The sequence below is a fragment of the Podarcis raffonei genome, chromosome 7 (genome assembly GCF_027172205.1).
Source record: "Podarcis raffonei isolate rPodRaf1 chromosome 7, rPodRaf1.pri, whole genome shotgun sequence".
NCBI lineage: Eukaryota > Metazoa > Chordata > Lepidosauria > Squamata > Lacertidae > Podarcis > Podarcis raffonei.
The window spans coordinates 89,506,247-89,525,884 of NC_070608.1; the positions used below are offsets into that span (position 1 = coordinate 89,506,247).

Here is a 19,638-nt window from a genome sequence, read left to right on the forward strand (position 1 = left end):
AGAGCTGGCCCTACCCTTGACTTTGTCTTTGCTCCAAGTAGGGAGAGGGTTGTTTTGAAAACAGGAAACTGTGATTGAATGTTAATTGACATGATTTAATTGATGGTATTGTGCTACAGCTAATTCTGCTATAATTGTGACCCCATCTTTTACTAGAATCTCATTGTGACAAGTGCCTGCAAAGGTTGTTATGTGCTGAGTAAATCTCCCTACTCAACTTTTTCCATCATATGGTGCACATCTGACAGCTAGTTTGCAAAGTACAGATACAAGTGTCCGCATTCCCCAGTTTAACAGCAGTGGCAGAGGAGAGAACTGTTGGGCATTGTGTACTCACTGAGGGTAATTTCATGCTCATCCACCTCATTGTGTAAGTCGCTTCCACATGTCTGGGTCCTGCTGGTGACATATGTATTGAGCATGAGATTTGGCCACAGGTGGAAATATGGTAGCTTCTCATAGCAGCAGAAAGAACCATACCATGTCATTGTTCCTCCTGTGTACTAGTGTGGCAGTGGACCCAACTGCACAGATGCAGCTCCCACACTGCAGTGGTAATGAGTAGATCAGTTTGGAGAGGAAGTACAGCTTTGCTGTCTCTTCTCTTGAAACCAAACAGGAAGAACAGGAATGGAAGAGAAGAGCCTTGGTACTGCCTCCTCTTCCCACTGACAAGTCTGTACGAGGAGTTATGAATCATCATTCTGCTCAAAAGGGTGGCGCTATGTGAGTGGTGGATGAACTGATGATGCTCGGGCACCAGCTTCTGCCCCTGTAATATTTTTCTTATTACAAAATACTCTTACTTTCGCTGGAATGTAAATGCCCTCCTTCAATGAAGCATAGATCAGCTGTGTAATTGAGGTGTTTGTGTACCTGCTCCATGGTAAGTCACCTGCAATGAGTCTTACGGTTCCAAGTGCTCTGTTCTTGTGCTGGTGCAGTGCTATACAATTCTTCATTGTGAAGTCATTTAATGAGTCCATTGTGACTGGCAGAACTGGAAGATACATTAGAGAGAGAAATATCTTTAGCCTGGGATCTTGAGGAAGCTTGTCAACATGTCTCTTAAGTTCCCAGGCTTCTTGTCCCAGAGTCTAGTTTCTGCGTCGCTAGATCACTTCTGTAATAGTCACTTCTGATGTGAGTTGCAGGATGCTTTTCCGACTCAGTAAAAGACAACTGCAATCATACATTCTAAAATAGGCTAGTGACGGAGGGAAAAAAGTTGGACCTTCATTGTAGTGCAGGTGTTAAAGTATGGAATGGATGCATAAGGTCTTGTGATCCTCAAAAAAAAAGGTAAAATCCTGAAAGTTGTACTGGAAGCTGCATAGAGCATATAAATTTGCTGGACATTGTTTCATTTATATACATTATATATAAACAACGTCCAGCAAAATAACAGCTTATAATACAAATGTGTAGCTAACTTTTTGAAAATGAGGTAAATAGTCTATCATTTTATGGTGGAACAATAATTATATAATGTTTCAGAGTGCTCATAGTGCTTCATGTATATTAACTCAGAAATCTTTACAACAATCCTGTAAGGTAAACAAGTATAATTATCTCCATACCACAGAAGTGGGGGCTTGGGTAGAATAAGAGCCTGCTGAAGGCCACATGGAGGTGAGATATGAATTAGGGACCTCCTGTTGCATTACATACCACTTGCTTGGTTGCCACTCATCTTATGGTATTAATTAGAGTTGCCATATTTCAAACCAGAACACCCCAAAAGTTTTTTTTTAGGAAACCACCAAAATTCCCCCTGGACGTCAATTCTGCCTTTGAAATCCCGGTAATGTCTATATGTATGGCAGCCCTATATTAACATAATTTATGGTATTTCCTAACCTTGCCTCTACACCCTGTGTCCAAGAACAGGCAACAACACTCCCTAGTAAAGCTCACAAACAGCTAACTGCAATAAGGATTGTCTCTTCCCATATGAACTGACCCAGACCCTTCCATTATCATCTGAGGCCCTTTGTGTGCCTCCTCCATGAGAGATCCAGAGGATGGCAACTTTAGAACGGGTGGCTCCCCATTTGTGGAATGCTCTACCCAGGAAGACTTGTCTGGTGCCATTATTATACAGGTGAAACTCAAAAAATTAGAATATTGTGGGAAAGTTCATTTATTTCAGTAATTCAACTTAAAAGGTGAAACAAATATATGAAATACTCATGACATGCAAAGCGAGATATGTCAAGCCTTTATTTGTTATAATTGTGATGATTATGGCGTACAGTTGATGAAAACCCCAAATTAACAATCTCAGAAAATTTAGAATATTAAATGAAATCAGCAAAACAAGGATTGCAAATAGAGCAATACTGGACCTCTGAGAAGTAGAAGCATGCATATGTACTCAGTACTTGGTTTGGGCCCCTTTTGCATCAATTACTGCCTCTATGCGGCGTGGCATGGATGCTATCAGCCTGTGGCACTGCGGAGGTGTTCTGGAAGACCAGGATGCTTCAATAGCAGCCTTCAGCTCTTCTGCATTGATCAGTCTCATGTCTCTCAACTTTCTCTTGGCAATGCCCCATAGATTCTCTATGGGGTTCAGATCAGGCGAGTTTGGTGGCCAATCAAGCACAGTAATCCCATGGGCATTGAACCAGGTTTTGGTACTTTTGGCAGTGTGGGCTGGTGCCAAGTCCTGCTGGAAAATGAAGAAATGAAGTCAGAATCCCCATAAAGCTCGTCTGCGGAAGGAAGCATGACGTGCTCCAAAATCTCCTGGTAGACGGCTGTGTTGACCCTGGACTTAATGAAGCACAGTGGACCAACACCAGCTGATGACATGGCTCCCCAAATCAACACAAACTGTGGAAACTTCACACTGCACTTCAAGCATCTGGCATTGTGTGCCTCCCCATTCTTCCTCCAGACTCTGGGTCCTTGGTTTCCAGATGAGATGCAAAGGTTGCTCTCATCAGAAAACAGGACTTGGGACCACTGAGCAACAGACCAGTTCCTCTTTTCTTTAGCCCAGGTAAGACGCTTCTGACGTTGTTTCTTGTTCAGGAGCGGCTTGACAAGAGGAATACATTTGAAGCCCATCTCCAGGATCCGTCTGTGTGTGGTGGCTCTTGATGCACTAACTCCAGCCTCAGTCCATTCCTTGTGAAAGTCTCCAACACGTTTGAATGGTCTTTTCCTGACAATCCACTCCAGGCTGCGGTCATCCCTGCTGCTTGTGCACCTTTTCTTCCACACTTTTCCCTTCCACATAACTTTCCATTAATGTGCTTCAATACATCACTTTGGGAACATCCAATTTCTTCTGCAATTACCTTTTGAGGCTTTCCCTCCTTATGGAGAGTCTCAATGATGGCTTTCTGCACAACTGTCAGGTCAGCAGCCTTCCCCGTGATTGTGCTTCTTACTGAACCAGACTGAGAGACCATTTAAAGGCTCAGGAACCCATTGCAGGTGTTATGGATTGAATAGCTACTGCACCTTTTCACGATATTCTAATTTTCTGAGATTGTTAATTTGGGGTTTTCATCAGCTGTACGTCATAATCATCAACAATTATAACAAATAAAGGCTTGACATGTATCGCTTTGCATGTCATGAGTCTATCTCATATATTAGTTTCACCTTTTAAGTTGAATTACTGAAATAAATGAACTTTTCCACGATATTCTAATTTTTGGGGTTTCACCTGTATATCTTTAGGCACCGGGGGGAAACATTCCTCTTCTCCCAGGCCTTTGGCTAATTAAACACTCTATGCCCTTTTAAAATGTGTGTGGGGCAGTTACTGTTTTGGTTTGTTACTATAGTATGTATTTTGTGTTTCTATATTGCAAACTGCTGTATGATCCTTGGGTGAAGGGCCTAAAAGCATTATTTGCTTTTTAGCATAATATTTGCTGAAGGTATTGATGTCTTCTTGAGGGATCTAAACTTAGGCCTTAATTTCCCCCACCCCTTATGTTGTTTACAGTCTAGAGAAAGACATGGATGACATGTGTCCGGATCAGAAGGATTCAAAAAACATCATACGAGATTCTGGATATGACAGCCTCCCCAATAAGCTCAGCATACTGGATAAACTTCTTCATACGCACCCTATCTGGTTACAGCTTGGCTTGAACGATGCCGAGGCAGTGGAAGTTCTGCAGTCCCAGCCTCCTGGAGTAAGAAATACCTTTCATTTGACCTAAATACAAAACAAATACTTATTTGCTGCACCCTTTCTTCACAGTTGTCCAGAATGGGCAACTCATGTGGTTGTAGTGTTCAGACACATTGTGAATCTGCCTTATACCATGGCATACTGTTGGTTCAACTAGCCCAAATTATTTCGCCTACCACCCCCTTTTCAGAAAAACAATAACTCAGCACCCCTCACCCCAAAATCCACCTTCTTTAAGCGAACAAGTGAAGCCTGGGAAAGGGTTCCCCCAAGCCTTGGAAAACCCCTCGCCTCCAGCATGACTGCCGGATCCAGGGGAGGCGTCACTGTCCCGCAATGGTGCCCGACCTAGCAGTAAGCATCATTACAGAACAGATGAAGCATGTATGAATAGTTTTTCAAAACTTTCTTGTCTTTTCTTCTTTATGCTTCCACCACCCCCTTATTTTTATTCAACTCCCACCCAATTGCACATGAGGTTGCTACCACCCCCTGGATTGTTCCAGCGCACCCCAGGCAGCAGTATCGCCCACTTTGGCAAACACTGATCTAGGCCACTACTGGCAACTCTGACTGGCAACAGCTCTTGCAAGCAGGGTTTCTTCCTTGTCCTTTGCCAAAGACCATTTTTGTTGGGGATCAATTCTGATCCTTCAGTCAGGAGTGTTCATGCTCTTCAATTGAGTTGAGAACCTTCCCTGAAGGAGGTAAAGAGGTCATTTCTGGTTCTCACCATGGGGTAGGTTGTGTTTGAACTTTCAACCCCAACTGAGGGTAATTATTATAGCCATTCTGCTGTGCCATGGCTGCATGAGTTACCTCACTGTCCATTTTTTTTGGGGGGTGTGAGCATCATTCACAGAGTGGACAATCAGACACTGAATAGGTTACCTTATGAAATGTTAGACTCTATTCGGTGCCTAGGTATCCCAAGTTATTGGCCTCTCTGCTGGAACTGCTAAAGGAGGCCAGCCCAAATAGAAGTCTAAAATGATATTTCTTCAAAATGTATTTTATTTTTATAGACCTTCCTTGTAAGGAAATCCACAAGAATGCAGAAGAAAGTCTTATCTCTACGTGTACCAAATGATTTTGGATTGTGTCTCAAAGAGTTTGCAATAAAAGAGAGCACATATAGTAAGTATTTAAAAACTTGTCTCTTCTTCCCTTGGCTGCGCTGTGATGAGTAGAAAAATTCCTGAGGTTAATTGACTGTGATTTCCCATGAACATTACCTGAGTCAGTGACAAAGTGACAAAGATAATGAGGCTTCATCACCTTAAATTAAGGTGCTTGTTTATAGTCCAGGTTGTCAGATACCTGTCTTGGGTTCACCTGTTTAAATTTTAGCATCTGCATGTTTGCTATACCCTTTTGCTATACACGCTTGCACTCATATAATTAGAATCTTTCAAAGCATTTTAGAAGTGTGTTTGGCATGAGGGGGGGAGAGAATAGTTCCCTTTCTATAAGGATTTATGCCTGCCACTTACGAACTTTAAAATAATTAATCAAAGTGTTCAGAAAGGATGGTGTCACCGTTATCTTGGAGCACTGCTAAATTTTGAAATTGTTCCTTTGGGAGAACTGCTCTAGAACAGGTTGAAAACCACTATCCTGTCATGTTGTATGTGAACAGTCTTGCCACAATAAATGGCAAAACCTAAAGTACTTATTATTCAGGGGTGTAAAACAGTTGTCTGAACATTTCTCTGTTGTAAGCTGAACAAGATCTTTGGCAGCTAGATGCACACCTCTCTTACACAAGCTGGCCAGAGTAATGACAGTGGGAAAGTGCACATTTGGGTGCATTTCTCTTTGAAAATAATGGGCGGCACCTGCTTTTGGACGCACATTCAGATATGCTCCCAGATTACACCTATAGATGGCGAAAGCATGGGTTTCCAAGGCACTGTGAAGTTTCTGTAGATGTGCAAAGTTTTGTGGGTATCTGCTAAAACCACAGGGGCAGGCAGTGCAGAAATGGAAAGTCTGCATATATAAAGGGACTGGTTTTATGCCTAATTATAATGGTTGCAGTGGTGGATGTACAGCTAATGGGAATCATTGGCTATGAGCTGTGCTTGTGCATTTAAGATTTATTAATAGGAACATTTTCAATTTATATATATATTGCCTTTCATTTATCTATCTTTTCAATATGTTAAAAATTATTTGACTTCTAAAAAACTATTAGACAATAATAGCCTGATTTATATGAAAGAAATCTTGATGCATGGTTGTGATGCTGAATGGTTTGTGGAATTTGTGAATTAAAGGGCAAGTTATTTCAGCAAAATAAATAGTCTTTACTAAGATATGATGCAGCTGCAAAATGTGTCAGCGGCTGTTGGCGTGTTGTGCAATGCAGGTTTTGTGACTCATTTAACTAACTGTTTAGACAAATTCTGAGAACTTTAAAAACAAAACAGCAACAACTAGTCCTTTTGCTACAGAATTTTGACTGAGGTATTTCAGATGGTCAGCTGCATGTGTGGCTTTTGTTACAAATGTAGTCTGTGTGCTGCAGATTCAGTACTATTCAGTTCAACAACATTTCCCAGAACATGTATTGAGTTTGTTTTCTTCTGCTTTGCAGCCTTTTCATTGGAAGGCTCTGGAATAAGTTTTGCTGATTTGTTCAGGCTCATAGCTTTCTACTGTATTAGCAGGTAAGGATGAATTTTCTTAGACTAGCCTTACAATGAGATTGTCGTTGCCCTTCAATATTTTTCTCAAAAAATAATAATACAAGTTTGAAGAATCTTTGGAGAGCCTACCCAGCAGCTGTGAAAAAGGGAGGGGGAAACATCTGGCTCTTGTTGGCTGGTGTCCAACCTCCATTCTGCTTTCTCTCTTCCTAAAACAGACCCCATCGTTGGTGATTCCACCTCGTCATTTTTGAAGTGAATGTATTGAATGCTGAATTTACCTCTGTGCTTCTTCCGCCCACTATTCCTTTTGCAGGGGTGGCCAGTCCCGTTTCGCCCCCTCTGCGCCCCACCCACCCACCCCACTTTTGTCGCATGCCAGAATGCTCCCCACTCTCAGCATGCCTGCTTGCCCAGGGGAGAGGAAGAAGAGCGGCAATGCTGCGTGCCAGAACACTGCCCCCCCCCACGCCTTGCTGAACTCAGCGAGAGAGGGCAGCGTTCTGCAAGGCAGGGGCAGCGGTGAGACTGATAAGACAGCAGCTCTTGCACTTCCAGCGCCTGAGGCGGGGGCTTCCCCCTGCCTCATTGGTGGGCTGCCCCTCACTTCCATGTCATAACTATTAGATTTTAAACAAGGTCCTATTTATTTTATTCTTTTGCACTTTATATATAATTATCGACTTTACAAGGACTTAATCGTGCACACACCCAAACCCCACTTAATTTTTTCAATGTCTACTTGAGTAGAAAGGTGAGAAAATTCTGAAGATAAGGAGCATCTAAACTGTCCCCCTCCCCAGTGATGGGGTGTAAATGAATTGGTTTCACATTCTTGCCTCCCCTTATCACTAGTGATAAAATCCTACTGCAAAAAATCTCATTGGAGATCACGGTCTTCATCGTGAAGCAGTGTGGACTGCCCTAGCACAATTATTATAGGGCCTCAAATTTGGGCATGGGCTCACCTTGGATCGACAGAAGCTGTTCAGTCAAAGTTCCTAAGGCAATTTTTTTTCTGTCCCATCCTGTGTTCCAAATGCTTCTTTGCTCCTGGAGGCTAATCTTCCCTCTGTTGAATTACAGATTTGGCATAGGACATTTAATTATTGGCTTTGGCTTAATTTAACCCCCACCAGTCTTCCATCCCTAGTATTGCAAGACTGTCATGAGAGCACTTGGACTAAAATCATCATCCAAAAGCTTTATTCCTCTGGTTTATCACCACAACAGTTATTAACATTGGGCTTCTGCAAGGCAAAGGATTTAATAAGCCAATGCCTATATGACACTGAAGGACAGAATAATCTGCCACCATAAGGAAATTTTGTCCGTGGTGTGATTATTTCCCACCTAGTCTTCTGGACACATTGGCACCCTACTTGCAAAATTCAACATTTCCAAAGTACAGACGTGCTTTCACTTGTGCAAGATTGAACATGCTGCCTTCAGCTGTTCTTGAGGATCGATTTCAAAAAAATTGTTGAGCTTTTTTGGGGGAGAATTCTCTTCTTTACCCACTCACCCCAATGCCGCAGCAAAAAAATAAACGGCCGTCTTACGCTCTCAATCTCCGCCGTGCAGCACTGAGCTTCATGCCAAGGAATGACACCGCAACGCTGCAAAAGTCTCGAAATGCACAAAGGAGGTGCCAGAACTCATTTCTGGTGAGTTCCGGCTAAAAAAAAGGCTTGACTGTCAGACATTTTAACCAAAAAAAGAGGTGCTGATACTCACCATGAAGTTGTTACAGTAAGTGCCAAACTTCTTAACAACAACAACAACAACAACAGAGGTGCCGGTACTGAGTATCCTTGGGTACCCCCTGGGGGGAAAACACTGGATGGCAGTCTACTAAAGGAAATCTACTTATCTGGGATCACTGCATGTATAACAAGAGAGACCCCAAAGTATAAAGCTAGCTAACACTACAATTTTTTATCTCCAAATCAGGGATGTCTTGCCGTTCACCTTGAAGTTGCCTCATGCTATTGCAACAGCAGCAACAGAGGCAGATCTTGAACAGGTGGCTCAGCTAGGACTGAGTAAGTATGTCTCTTGATTTAAGTGAATTTTGCTCCACCAAGCAGAGAGTGTTCAAAAGCAAAAGTAGATTCTTTTCAGCAGTCTTCTGTAACATTCCACCAACATGAAGACAACCAGTTACTGCATAGGTTTGCAAGCTGGGACAGCTTTAAAGGGACATTGGCAGTGCTCTTGGTTGGAAGTCTGGTGACTATTCCTCAAGAGGTTGGGTTTTGCCCAAGATCCTCCAGATGCTAACCTATATCCTTTGACCACTATGCTGCTCTTTCCTAGCAATAAGTGGACCTCAAGCCAGCATGCAGTGAGTAATAAATTTGTCTTCCCCGGCTGATATTCATGCCACTATTTGGTTTGTTTTGTTTCTCATGTGGTGCCTGTCCTTCCTCCAAGGGAGGCTGTCCCTGTCTGTCTGTCCCTCACCGTCTCCCCATGACTCAAAATTATCATAGAAGGCTCCCTCAAGAAATAGCTCTAGTCTGCACAGGAGCCAGCTCCACAGACTTATTTTTATGTTTCATTCCTGTTGAGTTACTAAACAAACACTGGAAATGGGGAAGGAAATCCCCTTTGGAAAGCAGACTTTTAAAAAGAGAGTGATGTGAGAGAGAGAAAAGTAAGACAAGAGGAATTGGGGAAATGAGAGAGGATATGATTATAAGTGATTTATTTAATTTTATTAAGCGATTTCTATGCTGCACTATACCAGAAATGGTCACAGGATGGTTAACAAAAAATAGATAATATAAAAAATAATACATAATAAATAAACAAAATGTTAAAATAGTTCTAATATGTAGCACAATTAAAAACATAATAAAAATGAAAGTCTGGGGTAAGCATTGGGTTTTTACCCAACAATGAAAAGTTGGGGTGAGACACGCCTCAGTGTGGAGGTCATTCTACAGAAACAAAGTGATTATGTTTAAATTTATATGATGTGAAAAATATTTAAGTGTAAAGAAATAGGTTCCATTGATGATTGATAGAGGAGACTTAGTCATGATCATTGGCTGATTAAGGGGAAATTGCTTCTCTCTGTTTTTAGGTGAAAAGTGGAATTTGTTGTTTGCTGGAAAGCTGAGATAAAATCCCTGCCTTCCACTAACAAGAATTTGGCTATAAAAACACGTAGACCAGATCACCCATAAATGGGAGTAAACACAATTCCATATGTACTGACAGGGTGCCGTCTAGATGTTTACATGATATGCCATAGTATTAGTGACACACACAAGTTATAGATGTACTTACTCATGTAGGATGAGGGATGACAAGAGTTTTATAAAATAACCCATGGATTTGGATAAAAAATGAGAGGATTTTTCGCCATCCCTCATAATACTAAAGTTGGTGGCACTGATGTTCCTAAGTCAGACAGAAATTGGAGTTTTCTGTGCAATATATACAGTATGATGGAATTTTTGTGGTGATGGCTAAGGGGCTTAGATAAATTTATGAAAAGTAGAACTGTCACCTGCTATTAGTCACTGGACCTAAATAGAATGATTCTGTGTTTCTGGATGGTGTTTGCAGGAGAGCAAGTTACTGCTTTCACGCCTTGCTTGTGGGTTTCCCCAAAGGCATATAGTTGACCACTATGAGGAAAGGGATAAACAGAACTAGATGTGATATTTATCCTATTCCACAGGATTGTTCTTAATGTGTTTAGCCCTCCGAAAACGAGCCATTTTTGAATGCCATAAACTGAAATATGGGATTCCTTTTGAAACTGCCAGCTCAGCATCCCCTCTGACTGGCAGCCTGAATTATTATATTTCCCAGCTACCTGGTGCTGGAGCCTTAACTTGGCCATTCTGCCACAGAGCGATTGCCCCTTCCCAAAGAGAGATTATAATTTTCCAAAGAGGTTCATATTTATAACTCTGGTGCAAGTATTGTATAGCTCCCAGGATTTTAGTTGGACCAGTACTTGAGTAAGTTACAACACCTAGGAATGTGTTCTGTTTATGTAACTAAGACATGTGGTTTCATTCAGCATATGTACACTTTTAATGCCTTTTTCATATGTCTTGGCTCACTCACATGTGTACCTTCACAATGCAATTTGAGGATATGATTGGTCCAGGCTGAGGAATTGATAAGAAAAGAGCCTTCATTCCGTTTCTTTCCAGTTATGTGTGGAGCCCTTTCAAAAGAGTCTTCCATATAAAGTTTCAAAATCCCTCAGGGGCAAGATGGATTTCCAAAGCAACTTTGATGGAAAAGTTGTATGACTTGACTTGTAACAATAAATTTCTTTTGAGATTAGTGGCCAGGCTGAGGTGGGACTGCAGAATTTATGGTTTGGCTCTCTTGCGGGTTCCCCTCCCCCCACAAAAATGGGTAAAATCAGCCCTAGTTTAACCCTTCCCTTGCTGTGCTATTTTTGCAATTTGAATGTGCACCTAAGCACACCCCAAGATGTTGTTCGCCCTGTGAGATACCAACATATCACAGGTGCCAAGCAAGTTTCTGTATGTTTTCCCCCCTGAGGCAGACATCTTTGGAAAGAAAGAAGTAATTCAGATTAGAAAATGGCATTGAGCTTCCTTCCCCAAGGCCAGACCTCTTGTCTGATGGGGGGGGGCTGTTGTGGCTGCTTTTACTTTTGATGGGGGGAATCTATGGGAGAGCTAATTGCAGATCCTTTAACATCCCACCTCATGTGCTCTTTATGGACAGACAGATCAAAGGAAAGTTTGGGAATTTAACCCACAGCATAATTTAAAGCCACAATCTCAATTCATATTAAGGAAGCAAATCAATTGGTGTAAACTGACAAACCATAGGCACAGCTATTTTTCTGCTTCTTGAGGCCCCTGCATCTAGAAATGAAAGCAGACATGCAGCTCTAAGCCAGGGGCTGCCTGCTCATTTGGAGTGCTTTGGAGTGATGTCTGAATTAATTCACCAAGAGAGGAGAAAGTCTGTGCAGAAGGCTGCTTCTTAGTAGTGCTGCCATCATTGGTACAAGCGAAGATAACCTGCCATGTTATATTCAAGCCCAAGCACTTAGGGGTGTTTCTTCAGAAGCCCCGCTCCCCCCATATACTTTAAGAAACTTAGTTTTTGGAGACATAGGCAGGTCTGCCATGAGGCAAAGTCAGGTGGTGAACTTTGGCAGCAGATTTGGGCCAAAGAGGTAAACAGGCAAGTCTGACCAAGGGACTAGCAGAAAGTTATTTTGCAGAGACTCTGCTCAAGTGAACTGAGGCTTGTGCAGGAGAGCTGCCAGGTCATCTGTGCTGTGTGTGCACATGTGTGTTACAGAGGGGAAGAAGGAGGGGCCATTTGGATTTCCCACCTCAGTGCCCAAAATGTCTTGGGTCTGCCCTTTACGGAAAGTCAAAGAACTATTTGCTTGAGCACAAATGTTGTTGAGCAGAGTGTTCTGATCACTTGCTATATAATATTGGCATTCTTACACTAACCAAATAATTACTTTCAGATTTTTGGAGTTCTCCAGCTAACAACAGACTGCAAAATCCTTCCTTCGTCCAGAAGCCTCTGCCTTCAGACAGCATATATAAAGGCTCCCAGCAGCTCTGCCTCATAAATGGAGTTCATTCTATAAGAACCAGAACGCCTTCGGAGCTGGAATGCAGCCAGACCAATGGAGCCTTGTGTTTTATTAACCCTCTCTTCTTGAAAGTGCATAGCCAGGATGTCAGTGGCAATTTGAAAAGACAGTGCCCAAGAACTCAAGATGTGAACTGCCCAGAGAGAGCTCGCTCCCCTCCACCTCGGCCCCCCCCACCTTCTATTCATAGCCTGGTTGCAAGCCCTCAGCTGTCCAGGAATATAAACCAGGCAAGTCTGCTGGAAACTGCCGACCACAACAAAAACTGGAACTTGGATTTGCTGCAGAAGACGCCTGCTCCTGTCCCACCTCCTCGCCTGAAGAAGAAGGCGCTCTCTTTAGAAGCAGAGAGCAGTGCAAAAAGCTCGGCTGTAATTAGACCGAGCCATAACTCAGTGCAAGGCTCAGAAGCTGCTCACATTCCAGGTGGAGCCCCGCCTCAGCAGCAGAACTTTGCAGAGAGCAAAAAGAGCTTAGCTGCACACTCTGAGTCACAAGTACAGTGGAATGGAGGCAGGCAGAGACTAAGCGACATGAGCCTCTCCACATCCTCCTCTGACTCGCTTGACTTTGATCGGAGCATGCCGCTCTTTCCTTACGATGGGGATACTAACAGCAGCCTGGAAGAGTATGAGGGGGAAAGTGACCAGGAGAGCATGGCACCACCCTTGAAGCCTAAAAAAAAAAGGACTAGCTCCTTTGTGCTTCCCAAAATTGTTAAATCCCAGCTGCGGAAAGTGAGCGGAGTTTTCAGCTCCTTCATGACCCCAGAGAAGAGGATGATCAAGAAAATAGCAGAGATGTCTCGAGATAAGCGCACCTATTTTGGGTGCCTGGTTCAGGATTACGTAAGCTTCTTGCAGGAGAACAAGGAGTGCCATGTTTCCAGCACAGACATGCTTCAGACTATTCGGCAGTTCATGACCCAAGTCAAGAGCTACTTGTCTCAGAGCTCTGAACTGGATCCTCCAATTGAGTCCCTGATTCCAGAAGACCAAATAGGTAAGCAAGTCTCTGGGCTGTTTGCCTCTCCTCACCTGTCAAAAGTGAAAACATGCTGTCCTTGTAGTTGCAGTTTCCATACTTGTTGGAAAGGTCCAGGTCTTCTGTTAACGGTCAGAGTTCCAGTTGCTTCTCCTAGTTAAAATCCCGTATACTTCAAAACAAAACAAAGCCTACAGGAGGAAAGTTTGCATGAAACCAGTGCTTTTTTTCTGGAGGTACTCAAGAGAACCAGGTAGAGGGCCTTCTCAGTAGTGGTGCCCTCTCTGTGGAATGCCTTCCCTTCAGGTGTCAAGGATATAAAGAACTACACAACTTTTAGAAGACATCTGAAGGAAGCCCTTTATCGGGAAGTTTTTAATGTTTGGTGTTTTATTATGTTTTTATATAAGCTGTAAGTCACCCAGAGTGGCTGGGGAAACCCAGCCAGATGGGTGGGGTATAAGTAATAAAATTATTGTTATTGTTATTATTATTATGCAGTACCGGCACCATCCCCCCCCCCCCCGAAGAAAAGCACTGGTTAAAAATGTGACACTTACATGGCAAGTCGCAGCACCTTTTCTTCTAGAAGAACGGCACTTCATGAAATACATGAATTATTCAATACAACACCATCAGTTTCACAAGGTAGCCTAAGTAAAAGTCAGGACCCTGCCCCAAGAGACTTGCAATCTAGACTTGGCGGGGGGGGGGGGGGCAGAGGGAAAAATAGAGCAATGCATTTGCACATGCTTTTTCCCAGAAAGAAATACAATATACTCGAAGCTGACGTTTGATCTTAAAGGATTAAGACTGCAGTCCTGTGCACACTTACCTGGAAGCAAGCCCCACTGAACACAGTAGGATTTATCTCCAAGTGAACACGGGATTGTGCTGCACAGTTGCAACCCTGTGTGTGTGTAAACATGTGTGAGATGAGGTTGCATGGCTTATTTACAGTCACTTAAAATCAAGCATCTTCTAAACACAGATATTTAATATCTTTCCGTTTTCCATGTAGCATCTTATGTTCTTGCTTTTGTACTGCAGGACAGCAACACATTATTATTTATTTATTTAAAATTTTTCTTTGCCACCACCATTTACTTATGCACTGCCCATCCAACTGCTTTTCTATTTAATTTTTTTCAGCAGTGCACAGAAAGCAACAAGTCAGTAAAAGCAGCAGAACAATAAATAATTAAGATCTTCTAGAAAGACTTAAAGCAGAAGCAGAGGGAAATTTAAGCAATACCATAAAATTTCAAAGCGTAAGCTCTTTCTTCACCAGAGTATTTAATGGTTTTAATTTTGTCTACTGAATGGTAAAAGGGTTTGGGCCTCTTTTACTTGTGGGGGAATGGCATTCTACAGATTGGGTGCCATCACTGAAAAAAAGGCTCTCCCTTCACTTTCTTCTTGTCAAGGGCACCTGGAGCTCAGTTCCAGAACTTAAACGGGACCATTTCTTATGCAAGTCTAAGATTCATACGGAAGAGAGAAGAGGGTTTCCTCAGATCCTGTTTGCTCTGTGTTGCATATATAAGCATTTTAGAAAGACAGAGGGGATGTGGTATGAAAATGCAGGTTAGTTCCTTAAGATATTGTTTCTGCCCATCTTTATGTGCCTTCGGTGTTATAGGTATTTAAACAACCAAAACAAGAACACTGAAAGCTATTTTCCTGATGTACCTCCCTCAGGCAAAATACTTTCCATGTGAGCTCATTTCATCGAACTGCTTTCCTCCCCATTGACTTGGTGTTCTCATATGCTGTTGGGTATCCAGCATAGGAATTTGTATTCAGTGCTAGCTGATAACCATTCCCAAAGAAAGTAGTTAAGTGTTTTTGTACTGAAACTTTGGCATGCCCTGAATCGAGTAGCTATTTCCATAAGTATGACTCATTGTAGATCCAGTGTAAAGGGGATATGTTGCCAATGAAACAACATCCTGTGATTATTTTTTCTCCCTAAACTCAAGATAGTCTTGTGGCTCTCTATGATACTATGCTGTATATCAAAGATTTTGCAGTGCTCTAAAACTTTTAACCTTGCTTTTTAGCAGCATGCTCTTTTTACAATTCACAAAGAAATATCAGTTTTTTCTTGTGTTTGTTTGGACTTTTGCTGCTTCCCGCAAGGGTGTGGTTTAAACTATGTTGGTTTTGGTGGATTGTTAAAATGACAACTTTTTCATATGCTAATGACTATGTATGTAGAGGATCATTGTGCTTTAGCTTGGGTGAGTTTAGTTGAGCAACTGATGGCCTGTGAGCAATCTCTCATTATGCAGAGCTGCAAGTTTTGGAGCAGTTTTGCTGCCTTCACCAGTCTTCAGATTTGCAAGTAACTACAACAGAGCAGATGCATCAAATCTTGCTGATTTAAGCACAGAGCTTATGTGGCGGATGGATTGAGTCATTCCAAACAGACAACAGAACAAACACCAGGCTAATCCATTTTCTCCTCAATTTATTTCACTATTTCAATCTTACCTTGGGCACAAAAATAAAAGTCAAAGCTAGAAAAACAATTGCATGCATTCATTTACAGGTTAAACTGTGGTATTTCATTTTCTTATTTGTTCCAACTTTGCTTCTGGTGTTGTGATGCTTTCAGTACTAAGCTTTCTTCAAATAACCTCCAGATACCTGTTCCCTAGTACAGTGGTGCCTTGCAAGAACAAAATAATCCGTTCCGCGAGTCTCTTTGTCTAGCGGTTTTTTCGTCTTGCGAAGCAACCCTATTAGCGGATTAGCGCTATTAGTGGTTTAGCGGCTATTAAAGGCTTAGCGGCTTGGCGGCTAAAAGGCTATTAGCGGCTTAGCGGCTTAGAAAAAGGGGGGGGGAGCGAAAAAAATCGCAAGACTCACAAGACGTTTTCGTCTTGCGAAGCAAGCCCATAGGGAAATTCGTCTTGCGAAGCGCATCGAAAAATGGAAAACCCTTTCGTCTAGCGGGTTTTTCGTCTTGCGAGGCATTCGTCTTGCGGGGCACCACTGTAATGTAGGGAAAGATTTTAGGGTGAGACAAAATCGAAAGGTTTTAACTAGATGTCTGTTGTTTAATGTTTGGGCAAAGAATGAGGAGCCTAATAATAATAATACTTTAATACTTAACATAGCTTGTTTTTTTTTAGTGTACCATCTACTTCACATTTAGTTTCACATCCAGTCCCAGTAATGGCCAACCAGGTGACCCTGTGAAGCCCACAAACTGGACTCGAAAGCAGCCAGCCACTCTTGCCATTTACTATCTAAAGCAGTTGCTGTACACATACTTGGGAACATCATGCAACATCATAGCCCTTGATAGGCCCATCAGTTTGTCTGATGTCAAGCCACATTAACCAGTTGTCATTATGGAGCAGCAAATTCCTTTAAAATTACTTATTAAAATTACTTAGGAAGAATGCAAATAAGTCTTTACTGAGCAATAAATTTCTTTGGGACCCCTCTTCCCAAATTCCTATGTTATATTGTAGGAAGGGCACTCTTGAACAGGGGTGGTGAACCTATGGTCCTTTGGATGTTGTTGAACTCCAACTCAGGCTAGTAAGTGTGGCTAATAGTCAGGTCCTCCATGCTTGAAAAGGTCTTTTTGAACATGTTGCTCTTACCCTCATATCTTCAGATCTAGAATTGCAGGGTTCATAGCCAACTTGAGATGTCCCTACTCTAAGCCCCTATACTGCACCAGTCATTATTTTTCAGACAATATCTGGAGAGCCAGAAGTTTTTGCATAATTCCACTGTGCACATCCATCCAGGTGTGGTTATGGATCGAATGTCAATTTCACTCCTCCATTCTGACATATCCCACTAGCTACTCCATGCTCCTGCCAACCTAGCAGTTCGAAAGCATGTCAAAGTGCAAGTAGATAAATAGGTACCACTCCAGTGGGAAGGTAAACGGCGTTTCCGTGCACTGCTCTGGTTCGCCAGAAGCGGCTTAGTCCTGCTGGCCACATGACCCGGAAGCTGTACGCCGGCTCCCTCGGCCAATAAAGCGAGATGAGCGTCGCAACCCCAGAGTCAGTCACGACTGGACCTAATGGTCAGGGGTCCCTTTACCTTTACCTTACTCCATCTTGCACTGCTCCTGTGCCTAATCCACACACAAATGGCGGGAGTTGCAGTGGAAGCCTGCTTTCAGCCTGGAATGAAACTTTTCAGGGAATGCAAGGGGCTAATGTGAGCATGTGTCCTCATTCCAGCAGCCATTTAATGCTGGTGTTGGAGGCCTGCTTTGTGCAGATATGGCTGGTGATTTGGCTGTGCTGCTTTTGTTGATAGTGTGAAGAGTAAGGCCTTAATTGTTTCTTTGCCTTCTCCTGTGCCAAATAAAGTGAGTGTATGATGACGTATTGTCATACTGTCAGCAAGGTTTGGTTGAAAACTTTTCTTTATTCTAAAGCCTTCCCAAATTAAGCCATTTTATTCCTGCAACTTTTAATTATCATTAGTTTCCTGTTTTTAACAATGTTTTATGGTTTTTTGTTTGTACACCGCTCAGGTATTTTTTGAATGTAGAGCAGTTTATACATTTGGAAATAAATAAATAAAACAAAACAGGATAATAATTCCTGGCTTCTTCAAATGTTAACAAACTAGTGTATTTGAAATTTGGTGCCCAGCAGAGTAACAGCTAAAATGGCAGAGTAGAAAAGTAGGTCACCTTAAATTAAATGAATGTTTCAAGCAGAAATGGAGTTTCATATTGAATTATTTTACTGCAAATTGTTTTAGTAATACAGCTGTTTAAGATATAACCATTACTTTTAAAATGATGTTTTAACTGTCTAAAAACACTTCAGTCAGTTGCCAGCCCTTTCTTCACATATATACAGTCACCAAGAATCACTCCAGGAGACACAAATATTACCTCAGAGCTGGCTTTGAGATGAGCCAGATGGTTTGATTTCCAAACAAAGACCAAAGAAATGTGTTTCAGCCTTTTATATTATTTTCAACAGCGCCCTGTCTAGAGATGTAGCTTTTGCCTCTTTCTAATGGTACAAATCCATCAGGGAAATGAATAAACACCTTGGGTTGTCTTCAGCACCGCTACAGATTTCTAAGTATGCAGCAGAGCTTCCCCTTCATCTCCCCTGCAGCCTCTGCCTGCACCCTCAAATTCTGCTCCAGAGACTTGGGGGACCCTCGGAGCAGATTGCGGGGTGGGGAGGTGCGGAAGGAGAAACCTTGCTTTGCAAGTGGAATGCTGCCCATGCGGTTATGGATACAACCCCTTTTTTTATTAAACAAAGGTTGTATATCGCTTAATCAGGAAAATTTATAAGCTGATTAAATAGAACAGTATAAAATATTCATAAGGAAATACCAGTGAAATCAAACTTTAAAAGCAAATAGAGATGTGAAATATAGAATCATAGAATAGAATCATAGAGTTGGAAGAGACCACAAGGGCCATCGAGTCCAACCCCCTGCCAAGCAGGAAACACCATCAGAGCACTCCTGACATATGGTTGTCAAGCCTCTGCTTAAAGACCTCCAAAGAAGGAGACTCCACCACACTCCTTGGCAGCAAATTCCACTGTCGAACAGCTCTTACTGTCAGAAAGTTCTTCCTAATGTTTAGGTGGAATCTTCTTTCTTGTAGTTTGGATCCATTGCTCCGTGTCTGCTTCTCTGGAGCAGCAGAAAACAACCTTTCTCCCTCCTCTATGTGACATCCTTTTATATATTTGAACATGGCTATCATATCACCCCTTAACCTCCTCTCCTCCAGGCTAAACATGCCCAGCCCCCTTAGCCGTTCCTCATAAGGCATCGTTTCCAGGCCTTTGACCATTTTGGTTGCCCTCCTCTGGACACGTTCCAGTTTGTCAGTGTCCTTGAACTGTGGTGCCCAGAACTGGACACAGTACTCCAGGTGAGGTCTGACCAGAGCAGAATACAGTGGCACTATTACTTCCCTTGATCTAGATGCTATACTCCTATTGATGCAGCCCAGAATTGCATTGGCTTTTTTAGCTGCCGCGTCACACTGTTGGCTCATGTCAAGTTTGTGGTCAACCAAGACTCCTAGATCCTTTTCACATGTACTGCTCTCAAGCCAGGTGTCACCCATCTTGTATTTGTGCCTCTCATTTTTTTTGCCCAAGTGCAATACTTTACATTTCTCCCTGTTAAAATTCATCTTGTTTGTTTTGGCCCAGTTCTCCAATCTGTCAAGGTCGTTTTGAAGTGTGATC

The 19,638-nt window shown here is 42.4% G+C and overlaps 1 protein-coding gene across 3 annotated transcripts in view; it reads left to right on the forward strand.

Moving 5' to 3' along the window:
* RIN2 (Ras and Rab interactor 2) overlaps nucleotides 1-19,638 on the forward strand; it is a 69,285-nt gene that overhangs the window by 26,710 nt on the left and 22,937 nt on the right. For 2 of the 3 annotated variants that reach the window (XM_053394898.1, XM_053394897.1), the window contains exons 4-8: nucleotides 3,968-4,160; nucleotides 5,185-5,296; nucleotides 6,759-6,831; nucleotides 8,764-8,855; nucleotides 12,305-13,438. In XM_053394898.1, the coding sequence (XP_053250873.1) occupies nucleotides 3,968-4,160; nucleotides 5,185-5,296; nucleotides 6,759-6,831; nucleotides 8,764-8,855; nucleotides 12,305-13,438 (1,604 nt within the window). The remainder of the gene's footprint in view (nucleotides 1-3,967; nucleotides 4,161-5,184; nucleotides 5,297-6,758; nucleotides 6,832-8,763; nucleotides 8,856-12,304; nucleotides 13,439-19,638) is intronic. The other variant, XM_053394899.1, reaches the window with a different exon arrangement.